We start from the raw sequence: 25,507 nt of genomic DNA, 5'->3' as shown, positions 1-25,507 counted from the left end.
AAAACACAGTTGGTGAAAGTCATTTTGAGAAAATATTTTAACACAAAAGAGCCAATTATGAGCAGTGTGGGGGTGGCTGTTTTTATATTAGGCCAGAATATATTATCAAGATTTAACTCTTGATCTGAGACACACTTACAAAAGCATACATCATTCCACAGTCAGCCAATAAATAACTTTCTCCATGTCCACATTCTTCGTGACTTCTCTCATGACCTGAAGTCTGAATCATTTTCTGACTCCTTGGCTCATGTTTTGCCATCCTTGACTGACCCAGGGAGGTTTACAACTACTTCCTGGCCTGGATACAGTATAATCAGGGAATTTATACCGACAGCAAGAAAAACTCTGGGAACAGCACAGGAACTGGCTGTGGACCAACCCTGGTCTCTGCAGGCACTGCTCTTTGGTCTCACATGGTAGCATTACATAAAAACTAACTGTTAATTTGTTTTCCCTACACTAGAGCAGACATGTACTCCACACAAAGGCCCTTAAGAATCCTTTTGAGCTCTTCAGTCGCCAGTCTTGTTTACAACATCTAAATCATCACAGCTTACCATCTTAATCAATGTGACATAACAATGTGTCCAATGCTCCAAATATCCTCCACTGCATTATTTTTTTTTTTGCAACTAATCTGGATCAGATCCCACTCTTGTATCGTCTCAGCATTGCTGTCCTCATAAAGCCAGTCCGATGCAGCTTCTCTCCCTACATGGTAAGGGCCAGGAGGAGGGCAATAATGCTGGTGCACAGTTACAGTACTGTAAGCCTGGCATCTGGTTTATTTTCTGACATACAGTTGAATTAGTTAGTCATTGCATTTATGTGAGAATCAAAATATATTTTAGGAGTTTATCGGTCCCCAATGAAAAAAAACTGATATTTGATAATAAGGGTTTAATTTGTGAGAGTTGATAAGTCACATTTTCCTGATTTGGCTGATTGACCTTCTGCAGTATCATAAGAGAAGCATCATACACTGAGTAACACTATGTCTCTATCATCCGACATAACTGGTTCTTGTACGAAACAGGCAAATGAACTAAATTGAATTAGACAAGCAGAAGCAAACTATGAAAACTCACTCTGCACACCAACATTTATGAAAATGTATTATAATTTAACATGTACAGTAATGTTAGCATTACTTTTCCTCTTTACTTCTGCTGTTGGAATAATTATGTTAATACAGAATTTTTACTGTTATTCAACAATATACTGTTAATCTTCCTATAGATGCTTGACAGTAAAGTACAGTGTAATGAGAATTTAGCTTCTCCCATCAACCTAAACCCATTATACAGTATTTTAGTCAAATAATAATTAATCCAGCTTCTGAATCACACTAATCAAAACCAGGCACCATTGCTGACCTACCCCTTCACACATAAATGTAATGAAATGTAGTGAGATTTGGTGCTGATATCCATGGACCCCGGGGATGACTAATGATGTTGGTGATCCTGCGACCTTTCATGGGTGCCAGAAGCAGCTCACAAATTTCAATTATCCAATCAAATTACTAATGTCCGAGCAACTACAACTAAAAAGAAGGAAATGTTATAGTCTGTGTGTGTGTGTGTGTGCGCGTGTGTATGTGTGTGCGTGACATACAGCTGTTTTTGTGTTACTTACTGTCAAGACAGGGGGCACAGACGGTCTGTGTGGCTCCACAAGGACTGACGACGCCCTCACCGGGCTGACACTGGAGGCAACATTCCCCATTGTTCGTAAACTGGCCCGATAAACATTTCTCCTTAGTGGCCAAAGCCCCAACCTGCCAATCCCCAGAGAGATCTTTCTTTAACAATCATCAAACACAGGATTAACATATAAAATCACTTAATCTATTGTTTACAAAGAACTCAACTTTAATTTAACACTGTGCAATGTGAGCAATTAAACCAATGTGGGCGAATGAAAGAAAAGGCAACAGAACAAAGAGGGAAAAAAAATATTCTATATACCAGAATATTGTTTAGGCTTTAGTTATTTAGTTATCTTCTGCACACTTAGATTTATTTTGGCACCAATAAAGCAATGGTTCCCAGGCACGGGGTCACGACTGTGAAAGGGCCTCCAAGATAAATCTGAAGGGCTGCAAATTTCAGCTACACAACTTTTCCACGTTCTTTCCATGGTTTATTCGTTGTTGTGAAGTACTAAATGGCTTTTTCATATCTGGTTTCTAAAAGTAGTACAATAATAGTCCCTTATACATATGAGACCTGCAACCAGGTAACAAACATTGGTTTGATTTAAAGGCGCAAAAGCCAAAAACTTTGGAAACCGCTGATCCTACACACATATAGCTTTAAACTCAACATATATGTGCACATTTAAAGTGGAAAGTTGTAGACACTAATAATACTAACAAAATAACACACAGGTATAGCTGGATTCTTTCCTCTCTGCATTACTCAAACAGTAACCTGTTGAGTGCCCTCTCTTCATTGCCGCTGACAGAGGAAGTTAGCAGGAGTGTGTGCACACACTCGGCCTCTCACGCCAAGAGTTGGAAGTGTCAGAGAGTCTGTGTTTATGTGGGATCTTTAAGTCAGCGTGATCTTTTTTACTTTGTATCGTTGTAAATCTATCCTTTCTCTCCTGCTGGGTCTGTTTTATCTCCTGCACACCTTGATCTCCAAAGCAAACCCTGATAAACAATTATTTGCCCTCTGACACTGATTCAGAGGAGACGTCTGTCTTTCATTCTATCCAGATACATGAGGAGTGATTGTTTTTAGGCCATCACTTATGGGGTTAGGCTGTTCTGCTGCTGGGAAGTATATCTCTCTCTGGTTGATAGACAAACCGTAGATCATATCTCACACTTGTTTCAATCCTATATTTTGAAAAAAAAAAACTGTTAGAAATTTAAAGTACAGTTTCTTACAATTTCCTCACACACACTCACGAGAAACATGTGAGTCACTTTCCCCTTCACTCATCTCAGTATTGTTTGAGGCAAATTTTTGCCAACTAAATGTTGAGTAAGCCGTAAACCTATTAACACATTTTAAGAGCGCATGTGCGTATATGTGCATATGTTGATGGGTGTGGGGGTGGGGAAAACGACATAAATTGTGAGGTGTCAGGGTTCAGGTGTGTGTGGAATGCTGCCACAAGACATGAAGACATCCCCTCTGGCACTTCTGAGTCAGCTGACAGATAATATCTGTGCGTGTGTGTGTGTGTGGAGATACACTAAGAGAGACTCACACATGTCTCTCTCTTGCCCTTCATGGTGTCACGGCCCATTCTCCTTCAAGTATCTGGTATTCAATTATCCAAGCTGTTTGTGTTCAAGAATGCATCATTTGGTCCCAACATATCTTATCCTTTGCTGTATCCTGAAATCCAGAAGATTTACCTGAAGACACTGTCTTTAGTCTCATCTGGATTTTAAGCTCCAGGTTTTAATAAACGTTACTTAACAAGTTGACATTTAAAATGTGCGACTCATTCAGTTGTAACCATTAAACATTTTTTTAACATTTTTCACTAGCTGTCTTTTATAGAATTTTCACATGAAGTCCTCTCCACCTCAGGAGTCTTTCTACCTCACACAACTTGCGCAACAAGCATTCACATCAGTCACCACACACAGTTATCCCCACTTCCCCTTATCTGCCCCCCTAAATACTGTTCACACCCATTAGCATGCATACATTTGCACAAACACATCAATAACCTCACATGTGAACAAACCTGTTTTAAAATTTCTGACTGACACTTTTGAAAAGACTCCAACTATCAGCATTTGGCTTCTACTGACTTTTTCTCAGACTTTGTTCTAGCTCCAGGTGTGGGCGCAACACAAAAAGATCTCAAAGCCCGAAAACTAAGATTACAGGGTACACGAATGACTGCTAAGTTGTATATACATATGAGGTAGAGGGTAATACCATGTGAGCAAATAGCTGGTGGAATGAAAGTATAGGATGCACAGCACTTAGCAAGTTGTAGCTCGACCTGCACGTTTCCTGTAATTGGTTTTCAGATGGGAGGGTTGCACCCTTCAACTTCTGTCAACCCGTCTCCCTGAAGGAAAAGCATGAGGTGAGCTGGTTACACACACTCTCGGATAGAAGCACACACAAATGCAATCCCAAATGCAACTGGGCACGTAACTTCAGAGCTCCAACCAATCTTGCTAATGCTTCAGTCAATTTTCAGTTGGAGGCACTTAACCTTTGGACCTCAGCTGTCAGCGCTTGTTAGGCCATTAGAGTTCCACTATGCCTGCCTTCCAATAAACTGAGCCTAATTAAATCCATGCATAGAAACCAGAACTGCTTTGGAAACACTGGTGGCAATGACATTACAGTTAATGCCTTTCCAAATAATGCTGAATCATCTTCTTCTATGAAGAGAGGAAGAGGCGGACAGACCCAGACAGAAAGAGTGATGTGAGTGTGGAGAAAGGAGAAGAGGAAGAGAGAAGGGGGTGTTCTGGCTGTATCAATATTACATGTGCTGAGCCAGCAGAGGATGCATACCCATCAGTGGGAGCAGCTGTCATGTAGCAGTGATGTAGCCTCTTCCTAATTCAGGACCCTGTCAAGCCTGCTGCCTTAGAAGACACTGGAAAAATACGCTTCCTTCCTGTGCTTCGTGTTGTCAAAAAAATGAGAAGTGCATCAGAGCGATTGCTGTTTGACCTGGGACTCCCCAGTGATTTCACATGTCCTCTCAAGATTTTAGAATTTGTTTCAAGGGTGCTCTCATATGTTTCACAGGCTTGAGATAAATCCAATAAATTCAATTCCAAACCTCATACCAGTGAACATATGGTGAACTCTTCCACAGAGGACACTGCGACATTGTTATTGTCCTGCTGTCAGTAGGGCCACATGTAACTGAGAAGGGTGGAACTACAGATCCAGTAACTTGAGCTACAGTGTATCAACCCTGAATGGCTGTTGCTGCTGCTGCTGCTGCTGCTGCTGCTGGATACATCTGCCCAGCTTTTCAGGACAGGTGCAAGGACATGAACTTTTAAGACATTGTACAAGTAGTGCATAAAACGAGATTAAATGTGGAATGCAAATACCACAAAGACAGACGAGATTAGTGAAATCAGATACAGGGAAAAGCGCCTACGTCGAGAAGATGTAAACTTTGTCATAAACTTGTGTTGCGTGTTGCGGTCATGCGCAATTGCGCAGGTGTTTCGGCAAAACGACATGGAAGGAGTCATCCAAGTAAAGTTTATGGTAAACGTTTAACACTCACTTATTATAAGCTACTCACCACTCCAAGTAATACTGCTATGAACCCGGAATTCATCCTGTGCCTCCTTTGCATCTTCTTAGAAGGGTCAACGATCGAATGCAACGCAGGGGGATGCAGGTTTCAGTAACTTCGAATTGAAATAAACTCGGCTGTCATTGCAGCGTCTTTTCGCGATTCTTGTTTTGGTTTTGTTGAGAGGGAACAAGCTCTTCGATTCACTCTTCAAAAACCTTCAAAGTGTGTGTCGCAACCGGAAAGCACTCAGTCCATATGTGCAGAATGTAGACAGAATCCAGTTAGTAAGTGAACTCTCTGAGATTGACCCACTGGATGTTACGCGCGCCTCTCTCCTAATGGGCACTACATGACAGGGGCGCTCAGCTCAACGGCTCCAGGGAAGGAGACATCTCCCTCTCCACGCCCACTGCACACACACACGCAAACACACACAAGCCTCCTCTTTAACAGCTTAGATCATGCTCTGAGATGTTCTTGCTGAGTCGCACAAACCAACCGTCTGACAAATTAAGTCATGTGTAAATCGTCCATTTGTCTTGTGGTTTACAGACTGCACTGTCCCATAACATTTCTGTTTCTTTAGCCTTTACTCCCTTTAACAACCTGTATAATTAAGAAAGTTCTTCAACCTGTTTTTGCCTGGTGAGTTTGCCTCCCTTGGGTTTTTATCTAATCTTGTTTTTTGGTCTATTAATACCCAGAAACCTGAGATCCACAAAGTTATACATCAACTGTATAGTAAACAAAACACAAATCTGAATTGATACAAACTTATGACTCCACATTCTCTACGTTTTATACATCTAAAAACACTAGACTATAATAACTGATGTTAAAATGTTGGCCTGAGTAGACTCAGGGTTCTGACTGTGACTAGACATGTTATAGGTTTATTTAAAAAGTGAGTTATTTGTGAGATTTACAACTCTCTTATGTTTATGTCTGATAGCTACAGCAAAATAATTTTTGTTCTTTTTCTTGATCTCAGTTTTGTTTTTTGTTTTTTTTGTGGTTCAGTGTACTTGCTTTGGCACGGCCCAAACCCATGATTTGCTAAAGGTCACTGAACCATTATGCTCATGGGGGGAACAATAATACATTTATTTATGGAGAATTACAAAAGTCTTTAGTGCTCAATTTTGTTTTAAGGAGTAGTACAGTGACAGAAAATGCTTGACTTTTCTTGCATAAAATGACCCCAATTGCTGAAATAACACTTCTTTAAAAAAGGTCGCAAATGGTGAGAAAACATTGTGCAACAATGGTAACAAAACCAACCGGACCTCATAATGAAACCAGATGGGTTTTTTTTCATCAAAACAACTGGAATTGACATAAATGTTTCTATAAATTATCATAGCAGAGATGTTATTGTTAAGGTTATTCCCACACTATACTCTCTTCTTTTATTTGCTTAAACCAGAAACATTATTCTAATCATTTTGCAGGTGGGAGTTCTCCATGCTGTGTTTTTTGAACAATATCACACTAAAGATTGCATCACTTGCACACAACTGAACACTACTGTTACTGAATGACAGAACTGACAGTAAAAAATGTAATTGCATCTGCATGTATAATTAAAAACATATTGTATAAAAAAGATAATAATACATTTCATTTTCACATCTGCAAAAGAAAAACTGCTGCACTACTTTTATTGTAGGATACATTATTGTCCTGTTGCAAAATCTTAACTCCAGGCAACAAATATGTTCGAACACTTCTGATAAACTATCAATAACTAATACAACAACCAAGGTTCAAAAATACAACCCCAATTCAAAACTGTTTGGAAGATGTGAAAACGTAAACAAAAACAGAATGCAATGATTTACAAATCTCATCAACCCATATTTTATTCACAATAGAAGAAATAAATAACATATCAGATGTTTACTGGACATGACTGGGTAAAAAGGAGCATTTCAGAGATCCAGAGCCTATCGAATGTAAAGATGGGCAGAGGTGGAAAACTGTTCTGTGGTCAGATTAATCAAAATTTGAAATTCTTTTTGGAAACCATGCCGCCGTGTCCTGTGGACTAAAGGGGAGAGGGACCATCCAGCTTTTTATCAGCAGCAATTCAAAATCCTGCATCTCTAATGGTATGGGGGTGCATTAGTGCTTAAAGCATGGGCAGCTTACACATCTGGAAGGGCACCATAAATGCTGGAAAGTACTTAGAGTTTTTAGAACAACATATCCTCCCATCCAGACAATGTCTCTTTCAGGGAAGGCCATATTTCCATCATAATAGCATGGCTTTGCAGGAAAAGAGTCAGTGTGCTGAACTAGGCTCCCTGCAGTCCAGACCTTTTACCAATAATAAACTTTTGGCTCATCATAAAATAAAAAATCCAGCAACAAAGGCTGTTGAGCAGCTAGAATCCTGCATGAGTCAAAAATGGGACAACATTCCTCTCTTAAAACTCCAGCAACTGGTCTCCTCACTCCAGACATTTAAAAATAGTTACAAGAAGAGAGGATGCTGCACAATTTAAACATCGCCCCTTTTCAACTTTTTTGAGATGTGTTGCTGCGATAAAATTTTTAAAAAAGCTAATATTTTCCATTACATGGTAAAATATTTTTCAACAGTTTCAACATCTAATGTGTTGTTTATGTTCTGTTATGTATAAAACATCAGTTAATGAGATTTGCAAATTATTTTTCTTTTTTATATTTATGTTTTACACATCTTTTCTAATTTTTGGGATTTGGGGTTGTACAATTCCCTCATTCGCTCATTTGACAAATTTCAGGTTTAGGGGAAAATTGGTGAAAAACTTTACCATTGTCACAATTTCTGAGGCAACATCAACATGCTAAACTATGTCACCATAAGATCTAAAACAGCCACAAAAATGTGATGAGACCCAGGATAAGGACTTTACTGGTTAATGTAACCCCTCCCCCAATACTAGACCAACAAATGACATTAATTATGGAGCCTGTGATTTGTACATTGAGAAAACAAGGTTTGTTGCCTGCAGGTAACATTGTGCAACAACATTCTCCACCTTTTTCCTCAGAATGTTTAGCAAGTTCGGTATAGCTGAGGATAATGTTTTGACATGTGTTCTTTAATTAGACAGTCCACATGTGCCGTCCCACAGCCGAACACCTTGTTTTTTTTTTGCTGTGTAATTAAAGTCCAAATGTCTCTAAAGGAACATGCAAAGCTTTAAATCAGTGGTTTAAATCAGCTTGTAATGCAGGTAGTTATAATATATTAGTCAGGTTTCACAAAGCTCTAACATTTAAGTCTGAGCATCATTGAACCACAATTTTATCTGTTGCAGTAAAATCACTGTAAAATAATGCTCATGTTCATGCTTACGATTATGATTATGATTAATATTACCATTTCAGTTACTTACATCCACTCATATGTAAATGAAAGTTTCTGTGTGGCTTTGTATGTCTACCTACCTGCCAACTCCAATTTAACTATAGTTTTTCAGGAGGTCTTTAGTCTTGTGTACAGGCTCATATTCTCTGCACTGTCCAGCATTTACAGACTTAAAACATCACTGAACTTGATGTGTGTACTGATGTACATGTGCCTTTATAATAAAACAATGACATTTTTGCCCCGTGTGTATCATCCTGACAAGACAGTGATTTATACAGACCATAAAACAACTGAGGGCAGTGGGGACATCTGAGCAGAGAGGAAGCTGGGTTGCTATGGTTGGATAAATAATGGATGAATGCAAAGAGGGAGAGAGAAAAAGAAATCCATTTTAAAGTCACTTATGTGGGGCAAAATAAATAATTCTAATTTTCAATGTGGTCTGGATTATTTATTGAGGAGAATATTTGCTGATTACACCTGGAGTTACTCTTTAAAAATCTGCTTTTGAGTACTTGACATTAAGAACAAAATGGGAAAAAGTGAATGGGAATTTCTCAAATAAAAACTGTTTGGTCTCTTCTGTTGGCTGTACAAAACGTATAATCCCAATGGCGGCATTGCTTTATCTACTGACAGTCTTCATTCAGAGAAACTATTTAGAGATTGAAGAAATGTCTCCTAAGACAAATAAAGATAAATTGCAAACAGATGTGTAATTATCCTATTTTGACAGAATTCTGCCTTAAGGTTTTTGTTAACTGTCCAAGTAATGCTGCTTTCTTATTAAATTGAAAGAACTTACCATTGGAAGGCGTTGTAGGGAACTGAAAGAGCCAACCAAGCACAATTTTGGAGGTCCACTCTATTTTTGGAACAAAGGTTTTCTGCATTGTGAGAGAGTAGGAAAATGTGCAGATGTAAATTTCTGTAACAAAACTGAATCTCTCTCTCTCTCACACACACACACACACACAAACACACACACAAACACACACACAGACAATCTGTTACTCTGTGGACAGAGTTCTTACTCTAACATTTATTGTCCCGTCTCAATTCCTGCCGGTTCTACAGTAAAAAAAAGTTATGTCTGCATCTGTCTATGTCTTGACAGGTCCCACATATTGACTCTGTCTTCTGTGCACACACGTACACTGTACATCTTCAACACTCTGCTTTTCATTTTACCAGCACAGACAAGAGGCAAGAAACAACAGTGGCAATGTGATCCACAGTCTCCTTGTGAGCTTTCCATCTAATGTACTGTAATAGATGGGGAGGCATCATATGACGAGGCAAAGAAGCCCTTAAATTACTCTGAGAGCACTCCCAGCGGTAACTGGCAAGAGAGCGATATCATGTTGTGTTTAGAGAAAACCCTCAGAGCACTGCAGTGTCAGTCAACAGCGCAGGATATGAAAAAGAAATAAATTCCCCAAACCAGCATCATCATGTGTAATAAAGCTTTGGTCTGGTGATTTGGTGCAGAGAGCCATAATTTCAATTTGTGCTTTTTGTGGGGATGAAGGGACAGGACTCATTTTACACAAAACCAGAGTGAACCTCGGACAAGCCAGATGGCAACAAATCCCATTTTTTCCCATGGGGCTCCCTCATCTGCACTTTATTGATCTGATCTGTCTGAGCCTCTTTTCATTTTTTTTTCTTTTTTTATAACATCCACGTCTCATGGAAAATGGATGAAAATTGATATCAATGAATATGGAGAAAAATCATTCTGTTATTTTGTTGAGAATCACTTGGTTGCTTTAGTGTCATTTTATCTAATAAGATAAGACATTTAATCTTTAGGTGGACATTTTAATGAGTCTTGAATGTACTGAAAATGAACATGGTCGGCCCCTTAGACTTAAAAGAATCAAATATAATAAGTAAACACTGTTCTTTCCAGTTCTGTCAGCAGTCTTTCTTTAATAATAGTTCACAAGCTGTTGCTGAACTTGTCTCTTACCACGAGCTTTACTCACACACTCAAATCGAATTAATGCATCTTTTCTGTTGAAGAACTTGTGATGTGATGTTTTAGCTGTGACCTGACCTGAACCCAGAGACAACACTAGCAGCCGTTTCATAACATCAATGTGCATGTGTGTCAGTATGTTGAAATCCTAATTTATTTAATATCTGTGGTTCCATGATGTCCATGCAAACATTAGTGTGAATTGTGTTTGCTAATAAAAGTATTAAGAATAAACTATTCTCTAGTGGTGCACTGAAGAACGCAGGGACTGAATAAGCCTTTGTGCTGATTCGATTTTGGCAGAGATGGTTTATTTTAACACACTGGGCAAAAAACAAGCCTTGGGCTATCAACAGTCAGTGAAGCTCATTATGCATCCAGTAACACAGAGCTATGGATGATGGCAAACACAAGGAATTAACAGAAACACTCGTAACCTGCTGAGAGAGTAAAGTGACAGATGTGGGTGGTTTACATGCTATATGAATGTAATAGCTGAAACACTGATTCACACTGAAGTGATTCACAAGACGGACTTTATAAGTTTGAACATCTAAATTGCAAGTCACAAAAACTTAGAATCCAAAGATATTTTATTAAAAAATTCAATCCATGTGCAGTCTGCAGTCTATTTCAGTGCAGCTAGAATCTAAAATATTCACTTTTTTAAAATGATCAACAGTGATGATGATTGCAAGGCTTCAGTTATATGATGTGATGATGCAGAAGTTAATGTAAAAAAGTAGAATGATGTTACATTAACTGGAAAATATTCCAGGAAATAAAATGGGAAATTAAACCAATATTAGAATTTTTATATTTTCCAAAAGCAGTTACAGTAATGCTTCCCACAGGTGATGCCTCAGCTGGATGGGCCCTGGTAGGTTCTGCTCATGATCAAGAAACTGCAGCACTGAAAATCATCGTTGGTTGAAAATGAAACTGAAGAATTAGAACCATCCTGTGTATAGGTTTCGCTCACTTATAGTGATTCTGCTTTTTATTCATGACAAATGCTATACAACGCTGCCCCCTGCTGAGAAATTATGATCTCGTAATAGTAGAATTCAGGGCAGAGCTGCTGTATTGGACTGAATTACACATGTGTAACTATTGAAGTGGGAGTGTAGTTGTAGTCACTATTACACATTGCTGCACAGTACACAGTGCTCTAAGAAAAAAATGACATTTTCAATATGCATGTAGAGTTGCAAATTTTAAGTTTCAGTTTACAATAAGTAATAATACTAAACACACTTAATACACTAATTACAAATGAATTCATTTACTCATGCTTTAAAAGCCTTGTAGTGTTAGAACAAGTTAAAGTTATTATGCCACAAGAACAGTTTCATCTCTACTGTCCCACATGCTCTGCTGTCACAGGCTCTGGCCTCACAACCCAACAGGCTCACACCACACTCAAACCACACTAATGCTATACTCTTGCTGTGCTGCTCCTCAGGTCATACCTTTACATGTCTTTAACGTTTATATTTTTCAGAAAAAACTACCTAGTATTTATGTGACCACTGTCTAATTATGTTGTTCTGTGCATCTTGTTTTTTTTTTATCTGTACATTATCTTACTACCAGAACATTCCTCATGTGAAAGCCTTCTTGCCAATAAACCTCTTTTTGTTTTTGATTCTGCAAGTACATATAATAATCAATAAAGGTATTTGTTGTCATATTCAATTTGACTGGGATTATAATGTACTTGTACTACCTCTGAGTCACCCAGTCATGCCTCACCTGCCCACTGGGCACCCTCAGCAGGTTTCTCTCCTTCATTGATCACCTGACGTCTCCTGTTATCAGCCTCCTGCCTGTACAGCTGCTGCTCCTCCACTTTGCAGCTCCCCACTATATATACAGTGGAGACTGATTTTTTTCTGATGACTTCTGTCAGATTGTTGCCTGGCTGCCAGCCACTCCTGATTTCCTCCTACCTGTATCCACCTCTGACTGCCTGCAGCTGATGTCCTGCGTGCCTGCTGAGGTCTGGAGTTGTGTGCCCGATCCTGCCTGCCTGCCTCTGACCAACTGTAAGCCTAATACTAACGTAGTAAACTTTTTTTTTAAACCTTCTTTCTTTTGTGTCAAGTATCTGCATTTGGTTGCAGTTCTCTTCTGTTTACTGTTGAAAAGTTACCTGACATGTGAAATTACAGAAAAACTTGTGCGGTGCCAAACTCACGCTAAGGGGTTTGGCCACCTGTCTATCTCATATTTTTCTGTTAAGACCGAGATAGTAATCTGTGCAGACAGCAGTATGTGCTGACAGCCTGTTTAGAGGATACAGTACACACCATATGCACGACATTGTTAAACACTTTTACCTAATTGTGAGACAGAGGTTTCTGTTTGATGTTGTGTTTTACAAATTTATTAAGATTTTATGCGATTTTCTTTTAGAAGAACCATAAAAATTAAGACTCATAAAAATTAAGAATCATATAAATTATTAGCAAATTGTAAGAATTACATTGTAAATGTGTCATGACCTGTTGTAGCCTCTCCCAATGAGGTGCTGTCATTATGCCTACCAACTAACCCTGTCAGTGTCAGATCTCTTCCATTATCTAACTAAAGACACTAAAAAAAATATTAAATAAAGCTGCAACTCATTATACATGTGTTGATGCAAATACTGTGAACCCTCCGCTGTGATGCATTGAATTAGAAAGTGAACCCCATCACTCATACTCAAACTACATCTCAAGCCTTTCTTGAATGGAATCATGGAGATTGTTGACTGCTGATTAGAGGGTCATATTGGCTTCTGATAAGCAGTGCTTTAGTTTGAAAGGTACATCGTAGTGTCCGAACTGTATGCATGCAATTTAAGAGGAAATTCCACAGGTGAGACTTGATACACAAGCTGGGATTTTATCTCTCATATCTCTTTTAGATAAGTTGTCAATAATAAAACATATATACCAGTAAAGGTGGGAAATTGGTAGCACTTTACAGCTTGATAATAGTGGACTAATATGTCATAACAAAGTATTATAAGGGAAATATCAACATAATGGCAACACTTAATAACTTGGCAGCAACAAGGTAATAGTGTGATAATGTTTCTCTAATAATAAGTTAATAAGCGATTTTACTGGAAATCACTAATACAGTATTTTTACAAATATTTATTGCTTATACCAAGCCGTTTCCTGATTATTCTGGGCAAGGGTAAGGAACCAGTATCCATTTTGCATTTTTACTTTGAATGTACTGTGGTAAATTAAATTGTACATTTCCAATTGGGACATAAGAAGTCAGTTAAACAAAGCCTGGGACAGTGGTACCACACAATGGGATTGTTACTGTAATAAATGTAAGAAAAGAAAAAATTAATATATGAAAAAACTAAATGTGTTAAAGCAGAAAGCAAGTCATTGTGATTACTGAGAAGAGACATATTGAAACATTGTCATCTATAACTACACGTTCTGTTGACTGTTTTAAGGATGAATGACATGCCACTATGTGTTACAGGTAATTGACATTACTGTTGATTTATCAACAGGAGATACAGTGAAGGGTTTGGGACAAAATGGCTTCTGACCCGGAGATTTGCCCTGTAAGTGAAATTGTGCAGAAAGTAACACACACTGGTTTAAGGACATCCAAAAGATCATTTTATGTTTTGTAAATGTCAAGAGATTTTACACATAAAGGTGCATAATACAGCCTACTTACATCCCATGTGTGTAGCTCAAGAGGAGCTAAAAGTTAAGGAACATTATTAAGGTAAAAGCTTTCAGTTTGTCCTTGACAACGAATCTTTACAAAAAAGCTTGAAATACAAACTTGGATTGTGGAGAGAGATGTGGATAATTACCAGGCATGGGAGGTCTAAAAAAGAGAGTAATCAAAATATTCTGTATGCAAAAAACTCTTAGTTCTTTTACTGTTTTCATTTACCTACTTTCTTCAGTCAACTTATTTTCCCCGGTTGTATCCGTAATATGATTCGTTTTCTTAAGACGCATGTAGATATGTTTGTTATTAAAACAAAAATGAAGCAAAGTGCATCTTACAAGGACTTTTATCCTTGAAGTAGGGAGACTATCTTGTGAACGTGTGAAATAGATTGCAAAGAATAATTTTTTGTTTCTGTGCCTCTTAAGCAGCATACACTTACAGTAAACCCACTTTTTAAAAAAAGGTGTGTGTATGTGTGTGTTTGTGTGTGTGTGTGTGTGCATGCGTGCGTGTTTCTTGCTAAAATTTCATGACAAAAATTCTAGACAATTTATTTAAGGAATGGTTCATCTCATTGTGAGCAGAAGATTCAAAATACATATATTCTTTTTTCTTCAATCTAACAGAGCGAAAATGAACAGGAGGGCTTTGTTTACATCCATTCAAGAGAGTAAGTCCCCTTGATTCTGCTATTTTTTTCCATCAACACCAAACTCTAAACTAGTGAACAATGTTACTTTTCAAAAAAAAAAAAAACTAGCTCCTTCTTTGTTGTCATGACACAGGCAGGAGCTTCAGGAAATGGACAGATATGAGATGATGACCATCATTAATGGAGGACAAGACGAGAAGATGAAAACTGATTTCAACCAAACTTCCCCTGTGTACCCAGTTGAAGGTGAGCAGGCAGTCCTGGCACTGTAAGCCAAGCCAGTGTTTTCCTCCAAACACAGACATTAAATATGATAAGATGCAGGCTGGATAATGACACAGTGTGACTGTTTTTTTGTACATACCAAGTCACTGTGTTTACTATCAATATTATGGGTGAGATCAGAACACATCGCTCTGTTTGACGCGTGTCTCGGGGGGAATTAGAATGTGCATATTCACGTCTGTGTGTGTGTGTGTGTGCATGCATGCATTAGTCCCACCTATTTTCAGGCAGCATGCACCCACACATACACGCAGAGGCCACTTTAAAGAGGTGGTGTTTATAAAGACACGCTTTTTTGCCATTCTGGGGTCAGTCCCTTTGCACTGCTGTGGGTTTTTGGCAATTGTACACAGGAGGTAAGTGTCACACTTTCTGCCACAGTTATGAACAGTATTTGTGCAATAATACAAGCAAAGCTGTAACTTTGTAGCATGAAAAATATGGGAAAAGAGCTCTTTTTTGGAAACTGTAAACTTACTGCTACGACCCATGCTTGGTGCTTCAATGGGATCATTTTCACAGATTAATGCAATATTTCTGTCTAGTCTTACCACAATGAGGTCCAAAGACAAAAGTTTGTACGTAACACTGAAGATTGCAGGTTGCATGCCATCATAATGTCTGAGAGGAGAACACTTTTAAGCAGCATATCCAGTTTGGTTTTCTTTAATACATACATGTGTAATAAAACCCATGAGCATAATGCAATTTGAAATTATTTGAAAAAGAAGACATTTTGTATGTAAAATCACGTCTTAAAGTTTTTAAGTCTTTTTGCTGTAATCATTACAGGCCTTCAACGGATCCCTCTATGAAATGCTTCCTTTGTAAGTGATGGGGGAAAAACAGTTCTTCCTGCAAAAATGTATTAAACATGTTTATCCGAACACAATAAAAGGCTTTATTAGCAAGTCAATATCTCCAGAACTGCAACCTTTTTTGTATAAGACGTTTCCTTTTAAAATAACTCACCATTAAAGTACTGTCTAAGGAAAAACAAAACAGAAAAATGTTAACAAAGAGAACACATTAGATTTGCATGTGAGCCACTTGATTTGATTACCTTGCAATGCTAAAGCTTTAGAATCACGTTAGTCATAACAGGGACTTTGAATTTTGTCCACCGTCGCTTCCCCATGAAAGTGTATAGGAAAGTATCTCTTCATAGTCAGTGTGATTAGTTACAGCAACTGAAAGCTTTTCAAGAGTCAGGATCATAAAAAGGTTTTGCTTCAAAAAAAGGGAAAGAAAAAAGGGCAACCTGAATGTTGTTTCTGGCATTAATGTAATGCTAATGTTCATCTGTACTTCCTTCACAGGTTACAATTAAAACTTTATATTTAGTTGTAAACGTATTGCCATCTTCATCAAATTGAGACACCTTAGACATATATACATTTACAAAGATATATTTACAGACACATGTTCACCTCTTTGCTCAGTTGTGTTTTGGAAACAAATAAGTCTGCACAGAAGTGAATTCTGATATAAATGGGGAATGTTTCATGCAGTGTGTCATTGCAAAATAGGTCTCAGTGTTAAGCCACAGAATACTTTTGAACTGGGCCTATTATGTCTGTTCCAGCTGCCTTGGACACCCCCAGTAACACCAATCCCAGTGCAGCGTGTCAGGTAAAACACACGCATGCATGCGGGCACACACAGACACTCAGACAAACACACACACGCACACACACACAAACAGTATTCCAACTACAGACACATGACAAGTATTGACAAACTAAACATGTAGAAGGCAAGTCATCACTCATGTCCACACCGGAAACCACAGTAGCAGTGGCCCAGAGCCTGGAGTCTGCTGGTAATTGAGACAGGAACGCCACTATGTACCTACCTTATAGACACACCTGGACATCACCTTTCCACATTAGCCTGATGCATGTCCACTTTGGTGCTACATACAAAGTGATAACAGCAGCTTCCTTGTGATGCACCAAGCTTCTGCAGTAGAAAACAACGCCCATAATATCAACACTATTTCTATAACATGACGAAGAATGAACGTGATTTGATCCTAATCTCAAGGGAACCGAATGGCACAAAAATAAGATCTCTATTACTCAGTTTCTCACCTACAACTAGTACAATAATAATAATAATAATAATAATAATAAGAAGAAGAAGAAGAATATGCAACTAGCAAAAGACATAGAAACTAGTTATTATTTGAACAAATGTTTTATTTATTTTACTAAAACAAAATTATTTATTACTGAAACAAACAGCCATATTGACAATAATCCAAAACACTTTTAATGTGATTGCAGATTTCCAACATAACCTCACCTAATATAATCATATAACCACAACCATCATAGCTTAAACTAATTTAAATTTACTGTACTTTTTACTCTACAAAAACCTACGTGCATTTAACACATCTTTCTAATGTAGATTTGCTCCCTGCTTCACTCACAGTGACACACACAGAGAAATAGACAGTGGCCAGTGAAATCACAGCTGTTCACCACATGCTTAAGCTGGTGGGAGGTGCAAATATATTTGAGTAATTCATCCACGTGCCCAGTTTTTATCCTTTGTCTCACTTACACAGTCATGTATATATCTGTGCCCCATGTCCATCAGCCACTCTATAGCTCTGTCTCTCTCTGCACCTTCAGAGATACGTGGAGCAGAAGGAGCTAATGAAGGACGAGAAGCAGGAGACCTACTGGCAGGAGATGGGCCGATGGGTGGGCTACGAGGAGTGCTTTGACCCCCAGGCAGGAGTGTGGGCATCCTCGCGAATCTCTTACCTCACCTTTAAAAGCCTTATCCAGCTCAGACGCGCCATGACCACAGGTAAGTAAAGACAAATAAATAAATGAATAAACTGTACTGGAGTCCTGAACTTAGTCGAATTTTAGGAAACTTTACTTGAATAATTTTGTATTGCGACAACTGTTATTGTATTTTATTTTTGTATACTGTACACACACACACATACACACGAGCACACACATACACACACACACACACACACACGCACACACACACACACACACACACATCATCACAGCTGCAGCAACTCCAGACAATATTTCAATATTTACATAAACATTACATTTTCAGTTTATGGCCACTCCTGTGAAAATGGTCCAGATCAACAGCTGCAGTGCCAAAGTTTAATCCCAACCCTGTCTGCACTCATTTCCACCTCTGTTTTTGTCATGACCTCCCTTCAAATCACAACCACGCTTCTTTGCATTTTATAATCATCTGTAAATGACCAGCTCACACATAAGTCCTTCTGTCAAGGTGTGACGATACTTGACTGTGAAGAGAAGACCATAGCCACCATCACTGAAAAGATGGTCAAGGAGATGGTTAAGAAGAAGGAAATCAGGCCTGGAGATCATGAGGGAGTGCTGAAATCTCTGCTCCAAAACCGCAGGTATTCTCCAAGACATCAACCAACAGTGACGCAAAAAAAAAAAAAGACCTACGTTCAGGCATTTCGCTGATACTGTTATCCCATGGTGCAAGTGAGAGGGGAAGGGTTCAGTATCCTGCTCTGAGAAAGATGAACAGAGCGCATAGCTATTGTGGGAATTAAACCTGTAATTATGAAACACAGCCTCTGACCAGCAAACCACTCTGTTTGCTTGACAAACCAGTGTGTGCTGATGTTACCTAACTTCCTTTGCACTTGTACAGATCAGGTCATGCTAAATGTTTAAAAAAGAATACGGTATAAACTATGTTTTCTCATAATGTTGTTGAATAAGCCGCAAATTTAGATCAAAAATACTTTTGTTGACCTAAACATAAAGTTGTATTATTTTCTCAGCTACAGATTTGTAAGTACAGTAGACCACTAAATGTTTTGCTTTATATGTTTATATTAGGTGGTCTTTTAATAGCCACACCAATTCTCTGTGGATTTCAATGTGGAAACAAGCCAAATATACGAAATTCAGACTTTCACAGAGGTTTGATAGTGTTCTGTCCCCTGTAGCTAATCAGAACTGGGAGCAGGAGTTGGTTAGTGCAGCTAAGCATAAACACTGAAAACAGGGAAAAAGATTGTTCTGTTTGGTTCTGTGCAAGGGAACAGTTCCAGCTACCAGCACCTCTCAAACTCTAAAACATTGAATTAATGGGATTACATGCCAGTGTACCAGCAGGGCCTCTGTAAAACCATGGATTGTTACTCTCCTTTTTGTACTGGATAAACTAATGAAACATATTAACTAGGCAGCTTAAAGTGGATTTTGTTTTCTTCTTCTTGTTTCTGGCCTTTATGCTACGCTAAGCTTAGATGGCTGCAAGCTGTAGTTTGAAACTTAATTCCAAAACAGGAGTGGTATCATTACAGGAGTGGTATTATTTTTGTCATCTAAATCTCTAAAGAAAATAATAAGAGTAATTATCAGAATATCATAACTGTGATTCACAGAGTTCCTTCAATAGTAAATACATCCTGCTCTTATCTTGTCTCTGTTCTTTCAATGAATCCTCAACTATCTATCTTACAGTCTATTATGGAATTATCTGTTTTTTAATTGTTTGCTCAGCTCGGTGGGGGCACAATACACACACTCCTTTCACCTGTGCAGGGGGGGGACTTCCAGTAAATAGTTAGTCTGTCACCACAACCATTCAGTACAACACAAAGCAGCCAATGACATGTGGTTTTCTTCCTCCAGTCAATCAGATGACCCAGAGAGACAAGCACTGACTGATGGGATTGACCTTCAGAAGATTTCAGTGAAGGAAAAGGTAAGTCCTTCCACTGATGTGATCACCCATACAAATGAATCACTGCTGATGACATTATCTGAAAAGATGACAGTGGTAATGTTGGTTAAAATGGCTTCTACTGTCAGACCATTTAAAAAGTCAGTCAGATGATTCAGAGGATTCTGTCCTGGGAGTTTGATGCATGGCTTCAGCTTTTTTTTTTTTTTTTGTCTGGTAATCTTTTTTGTACCGGCTTGGACTTATTTTCCTCTGTAAATATCTGGACTTATTGCTGTTTTTTATACACTTGGTGTATTGTAAGTCATAATTTTTACAAACATCATACTTAAGTACTTATTTGTATATTTGTATATTTATTACTTACTTACAAAGTTTCTCCTGGGAAAAAAGTCCTAAAAAAAAACATTGATTTATTATGAAGCAAAATTATTAGAAGCATACATTTATAAAAATCGGAGGTTTGCTCACTAGATCTGTTCATTGTGGGTTTCTTTAGAAAGATGAATTCGACCACGTTGAGGCCTCTATGGTGCTAGTAGGTGAGCTGCCATGTGCATTTTTATGGGTTTGCATACACATTTGAATCTATGTGTTTGTGTATCCTCAAATACAAGGTTTTCATTTATGTGAACCAGGAACCTTGGACTTCTTGGAGAGGCCCACAGTTGTGTTTGTGCGTTTGAAGGAAGCGGTGGTGCTCGACTCAGCCTTAGAGGCCCCTCTGCCTGTACGATTTGTCTTTGTTCTAGTCGGCCCCAGCATGACTGACATGGACTACCATGAGACTGGCCGTGCTATGGCAGCCCTAATGGCTGATAAAGTGAGTTGACGAACACTGTCTGCAGACTTTAAATGTGCGAGCACTTTCTTTGAAACAAGCCGAGTCTACTCTGGCTGTCAGTGTGTCTGTCTCAGTTTTACAGAATGAAGAGTCTTTATTGTTATTCAGAAGCAATAATCAAAACTAAGATTTTTGGCACAATTGAGTCCATATTCAAGATATGTTTACTACAAATTAAGCTCTGTGATATCCTCATTAGTTTGTATGTTCAAGCGATACTTTCTGCTAACCATACAGGATTCATCACCACATACTGAACATTGTGAAATAAAAAGCAGCCCTCAGACCGGAGAAACACAGAAAATACTTTGACACTCTGCACCAAAATTATTGATAAAATAAACGTACCTTTTTCATACACTTTCTGCATCCCAGATGTTCAATCAGGCAGCTTTGCAGGCGAAAAACCCTCGCGATCTGATGGACGCTGTGGCTGACTTCATGGACTGCAGTATTGTCATCCCACCTACTGAGATCCAGAACGAAGCCATGCTCAGCTCCATCATCAGCTTTCAGAAGAAATTACTGCAGGACAGGTACCAGTCTTCAGATCCCAAACTCCGCCGGGACTCAAGAACTCGTAGGGGTGAGTCCTGTCAGTGCACATCATAACTTCAGAAAGTTATGTTTGACTTTGGATTTTATACAACAAACACACATAAACAGTAATTTGCTGGATCAAAATTATGACTTTGTACAGTTCACTTTAGATTTAAATTGTTTTATCCAGTTTCCATTGCTTCTGGCCCACCACCCGAAGACCCACTGTCTCGCACTGGTCGACCATTTGGCGGAATGATACAAGACATAAAGAGACGCTACCGGCACTACAAGAGTGACATCACAGATGCCTTGAATGTACAGGTCATTGCTGCTGTCATCTTTATCTATTTCGCTGCTCTGTCTCCTGCCATCACCTTTGGAGGACTGTTGGGTATGTGTCTATATTCTATATGGTGTTTTTGCCATGTGTGATCGATCCTGTAATAATGCTTTGCATCCGTGCTTTTTTTTCCCACTGCAGCTGATAAGGTAGATAACATGATGGGGGTTCCAGAGCTTCTCATCTCAACCAGCATCCAGGGAATCATCTTCTGCATTGTTGCTGCTCAGCCCCTCCTGGTCATTGGTTTCTCTGGTCCCTTGTTAGTGTTTGAGGAGGCCTTCTTTGCTGTAAGTCAGCGCTCAATCATATCTACATATGAAGAATTTTTGTACTCTCCCATAGGATCCCACTGGAGTAAATTTTTATTCATTGTTTCCTTATTTCATTTGCTGACTATGATGCATGCTTCAACAAATTGAATCAAGATAATAGTCAACTCACACCAAGTTTTTTTTATCCAGTTCTGCAAATCCCAGGACATTGAGTATATAGTTGGGAGAGTATGGGTTGGATTTTGGCTCATCATCATTGTGGTGATCATTGTGGCCTGTGAGGGCAGCTTCCTGGTGCGTTACATCTCACGCTTCACCCAGGAAATCTTCTCCATTCTCATCTCCCTCATCTTCATTTATGAAACCTTTTCCAAGCTAGGGAGGGTAAACCATCTTCATCAAGTTCACACATTTCATTTAATTTATATTTCAGTGATTATAGTACTATGCATATCATGTTATAGTACATGGCCAGATTATAAACATTCTTCACATACACTGTCTTTCTGTAGATCTTCAAGGAGCATCCACTCATTCTGAATTACGATCAACTGAATGCAACACTAGAAAATCCCTGGTACCCAAAGGTGGAGGAGACAGTCATCTATGATAATTCTACTGGCAATACAACTGTTGTTATCAACACAATTAAACCACCTTACCCCAACACAGCTCTATTATCAATGTGCCTCATGTTCAGCTGTTTCTTTATCGCATTCTTCCTGCGCCAGTTCAAAAACGGAAAATTTCTTCCTGGAAAGGTGAGTTGGCTGAGATTTTACTTCATAGTTAATTTGTTTTCATACTGAGTTTTGTCACCTGCAAATAAACTGTGTGTTTATCAACTATAGAATTAAATTTAAAGCTCAATAATAGTTTTCTTTTTCTCTGTGTATTTAATAGGTCAGACGTTTGTTGGGTGACTTTGGGGTCCCTATAGCCATTTTCCTCATGATTGTGGTGGACTACAACATTGAAGACACCTACACCCAGGTTGGCCTGTGCTCATCATTTTCCAAGTCATGTGTACATTCTGAAAGCCTTGACATCCATCGACAAAATTTCTTCATGAAACAGATTTTATGTCTTTTTTTTTTTTTTTTTAGAAACTAGTGGTTCCAAAAGGTCTGATGGTGTCTAACCCAGCCAAAAGAGGCTGGTTTATCAACCCCTTTGGAGAGCACAAGCCTTTACCTGTGTGGGTGATGTTTGCATGCTGTATCCCAGCTCTGCTCGTCTTTATTCTTATCTTTCTGGAGTCTCAGATCACAACGTGAGTTCTTAGATCTTATAAACTCAGAAAACATGATATTTCCTGTCTCTTCCCAAAGGTTGATTAAAATGTTGTGTCTCTCTACAGTCTGATTGTGAGTAAACCTGAGAGGAAGATGGTCAAGGGCTCTGGGTTTCACTTTGATTTGCTTGTTTTAGTCAGCATGGGAGGGCTTGGTGCATTATTCGGTGTGCCATGGCTCAGTGCTGCCACTGTTCGGTCTGTCACCCACGCCAATGCCCTCACCATCATGAGTAAAGGACCAAAACCTGTAATTGAGAAGGTGATGGAGCAGAGGATTAGTGGTATTCTTGTTGCATTATTGGTTGGTAAGTACTTTACATGTTAAACTTGCTATGTAAAGCTGATTGCAAACTGAGAACAATGATAAATTGTCAGCAATCCTCAATGAAACTGTGCTCACCTTTATCCGTATCAAGGTCTGTCAATTCTAATGGAGCCAATCCTAAAGCTGATTCCTATGTCAGCCTTGTTTGGGATCTTTCTCTACATGGGGGTCACATCACTAAATGGCATCCAGATGTGGGAGCGTACTTTACTTCTTCTCATTCCTAAAAAATACCACCCTGATGAACCCTACGCTACCAGAGTAAGACTCCCAGGATTACACAATACTGGTGCATGTTGCTAACATTATTTTGAATACAGGATTAAGTGTTATACTCAAAATTTAACCATAGCCACTCATAGTGAAAACAAATTAAGATGTGTTTTTGCAAGCATCAAATATATATGTAATGTGAAACTGAAAACAAATATACGAATATGAAAATATTAACAGAGTGTGATAGAGGAAACATAAGTTCAATTAAATTCAATTCAGTTCAACTTTATTTATATGGCACCAATTCACAACAAAGTCAGCTCAAGGTTTAGGGAGTTACTGGGCCATCCTGAAAGTAAGGAATTACAGTAGTCCAACCTAGAAGTATCAAATGAGTAAGTGAGGTCAGCAAAGTTATTCATCCTTTGGTGCCTAGAATTTAACAAGATTTTATGTAAAACCATCCATTACTGGTTAACATATATGCAGTGTTGTTTAACTTATATTTTCATCTCTGTGACACAGGTGAGCACAGGACGAATGCACTTGTTCACAGCCATCCAGATAGTGTGTCTCGCACTACTCTGGATCGTGAAGTCCAGCCCAGTATCTCTCGCACTTCCATTTGTTATTATCCTCACCATTCCTCTTCGCATATTTATGACTGGGCGTCTCTTCACTTTAATGGAAATGAAATGTGTAAGTGGTCTCCTGTCATGTTCTCCTGTTGCATATATGAGGGTAAAAAGTTATGTGTGGGTAATAATTGAATTGTTCTTTGTCTTTATTTTTCTGTGTCTGTTGTGTTTCAGCTGGATGCTGATGATGCTAAAGTGACATTTGAGGAAGAGCCGGGACAAGATGTATACTGTGAATCTCAAATGCCATTGTAGATGTGTTCCATGACTGCTGTCACCAATATTTATATACAATATAATATTTTAATAGAAATGTATTTATTTTTATGTATCTCAAATTAATGATTCAGCCTCCTTTGAGCACAACAGTGTTTTCAGAAATGCTTGAAAAATGCTTCTAGACATATAAGATTTATTCATTCTTATAGTGGCAACTTGGACAGCATTAATATCTTGTAAAAAAAAACTGTCTTAGTTTTCAGCTGTCACTCAAGTGAAGTGTAGGTATTTTAGCAAGAATGATCAAACTGGTACCAGCAGAGAGCTAAAGGGCAAGTGTGTTGTATGACAGTACTGAGAGAGAAGAAATATTGAATTGTCGTGTGAGTTGTTCAAATTTACATTGTGTGTTGTGTTGCTGTCTTCTCATGAGCTCTGTATGTTTAAGTAATAAAACCTACCTCCCAAAAGACCCTTTATAGTCATTTCATTTAGTGTGTTTAGCTTCTTGGTGGAGTTAAAAGTAAAACAAAGAGTGTTTTATTAAAATGACCCGTAGACATTATTTCTTATGAGGGTTTGATTGTGTCCTATTTAACTCGATTTAACTTAACTTCACTCAGCAGTTAAGTTAGAAAGCTATAAGACCATAGATTGTGTCAATTTCACTAATATAACTGTTAGTTGGATTACTGTTCTGTAATAAGCCACCATATCTGGCAACTTCAGAATTCATATCAAATGTAATTTTTACACTAGCCTAAATTCTAAATCTTGAAAGTTAGTAGGAATTTTATTTAGTTTTTTCATTCCATTAATTTATATCATCTAAATTTTCT

At 38.4% G+C, this 25,507-nt stretch overlaps 2 protein-coding genes across 3 annotated transcripts in view; one reads left to right on the top strand and one right to left on the bottom strand.

Annotated features, from left to right (window-relative positions):
- Positions 1–5,644, bottom strand: part of ngfrb (nerve growth factor receptor b) — a 28,325-nt gene extending 22,681 nt beyond the window's left edge. The window contains exons 1-2 of one of the 2 annotated variants that reach the window (XM_067489149.1): positions 5,263–5,644; positions 1,642–1,783 (exon numbers count right to left, since the gene is read on the bottom strand). In XM_067489149.1, coding sequence (XP_067345250.1) covers positions 1,642–1,783; positions 5,263–5,316 — 196 coding nt within the window. In that variant the 5' untranslated portion in view covers positions 5,317–5,644. The remainder of the gene's footprint in view (positions 1–1,641; positions 1,784–5,262) is intronic. The other variant, XM_067489150.1, reaches the window with a different exon arrangement.
- Positions 5,645–15,432: 9,788 nt separating this feature from the next.
- slc4a1b (solute carrier family 4 member 1b (Diego blood group)) lies at positions 15,433–25,141 on the top strand. The gene is made up of 19 exons (XM_067489061.1): positions 15,433–15,605; positions 16,042–16,076; positions 16,835–16,881; positions 17,892–18,072; positions 18,529–18,664; positions 19,920–19,992; positions 20,471–20,513; positions 20,610–20,794; positions 21,191–21,401; positions 21,546–21,749; positions 21,840–21,988; positions 22,163–22,357; positions 22,486–22,734; positions 22,877–22,966; positions 23,080–23,246; positions 23,334–23,575; positions 23,687–23,856; positions 24,337–24,510; positions 24,624–25,141. The coding sequence occupies exons 1-19, from the start codon at positions 15,448–15,450 to the stop codon at positions 24,702–24,704; spliced, it is 2,790 nt and encodes a 929-aa protein (XP_067345162.1). The 5' UTR covers positions 15,433–15,447; the 3' UTR covers positions 24,705–25,141.
- Positions 25,142–25,507: the final 366 nt, after the last annotated feature.

This window comes from Channa argus, chromosome 20 (assembly GCF_033026475.1).
Source record: "Channa argus isolate prfri chromosome 20, Channa argus male v1.0, whole genome shotgun sequence".
Lineage (NCBI taxonomy): Eukaryota > Metazoa > Chordata > Actinopteri > Anabantiformes > Channidae > Channa > Channa argus.
This window is presented reverse-complemented; position numbering and strand designations above follow the sequence as displayed.

Excerpts from the sequence above, each read along its gene's own strand:
- slc4a1b (XM_067489061.1), top strand. The coding sequence starts at position 15,448 with ATGCATGCATTAGTCCCACCTATTTTCAGGCAGCATGCACCCACACAT. Across the intron at positions 18,665-19,919 it reads TCTCTGCTCCAAAACCGCAG|TCAATCAGATGACCCAGAGA; the intron begins GTATTCTCCAAG and ends TTCTTCCTCCAG. Across the intron at positions 19,993-20,470 it reads AGATTTCAGTGAAGGAAAAG|AAAGATGAATTCGACCACGT; the intron begins GTAAGTCCTTCC and ends GGGTTTCTTTAG.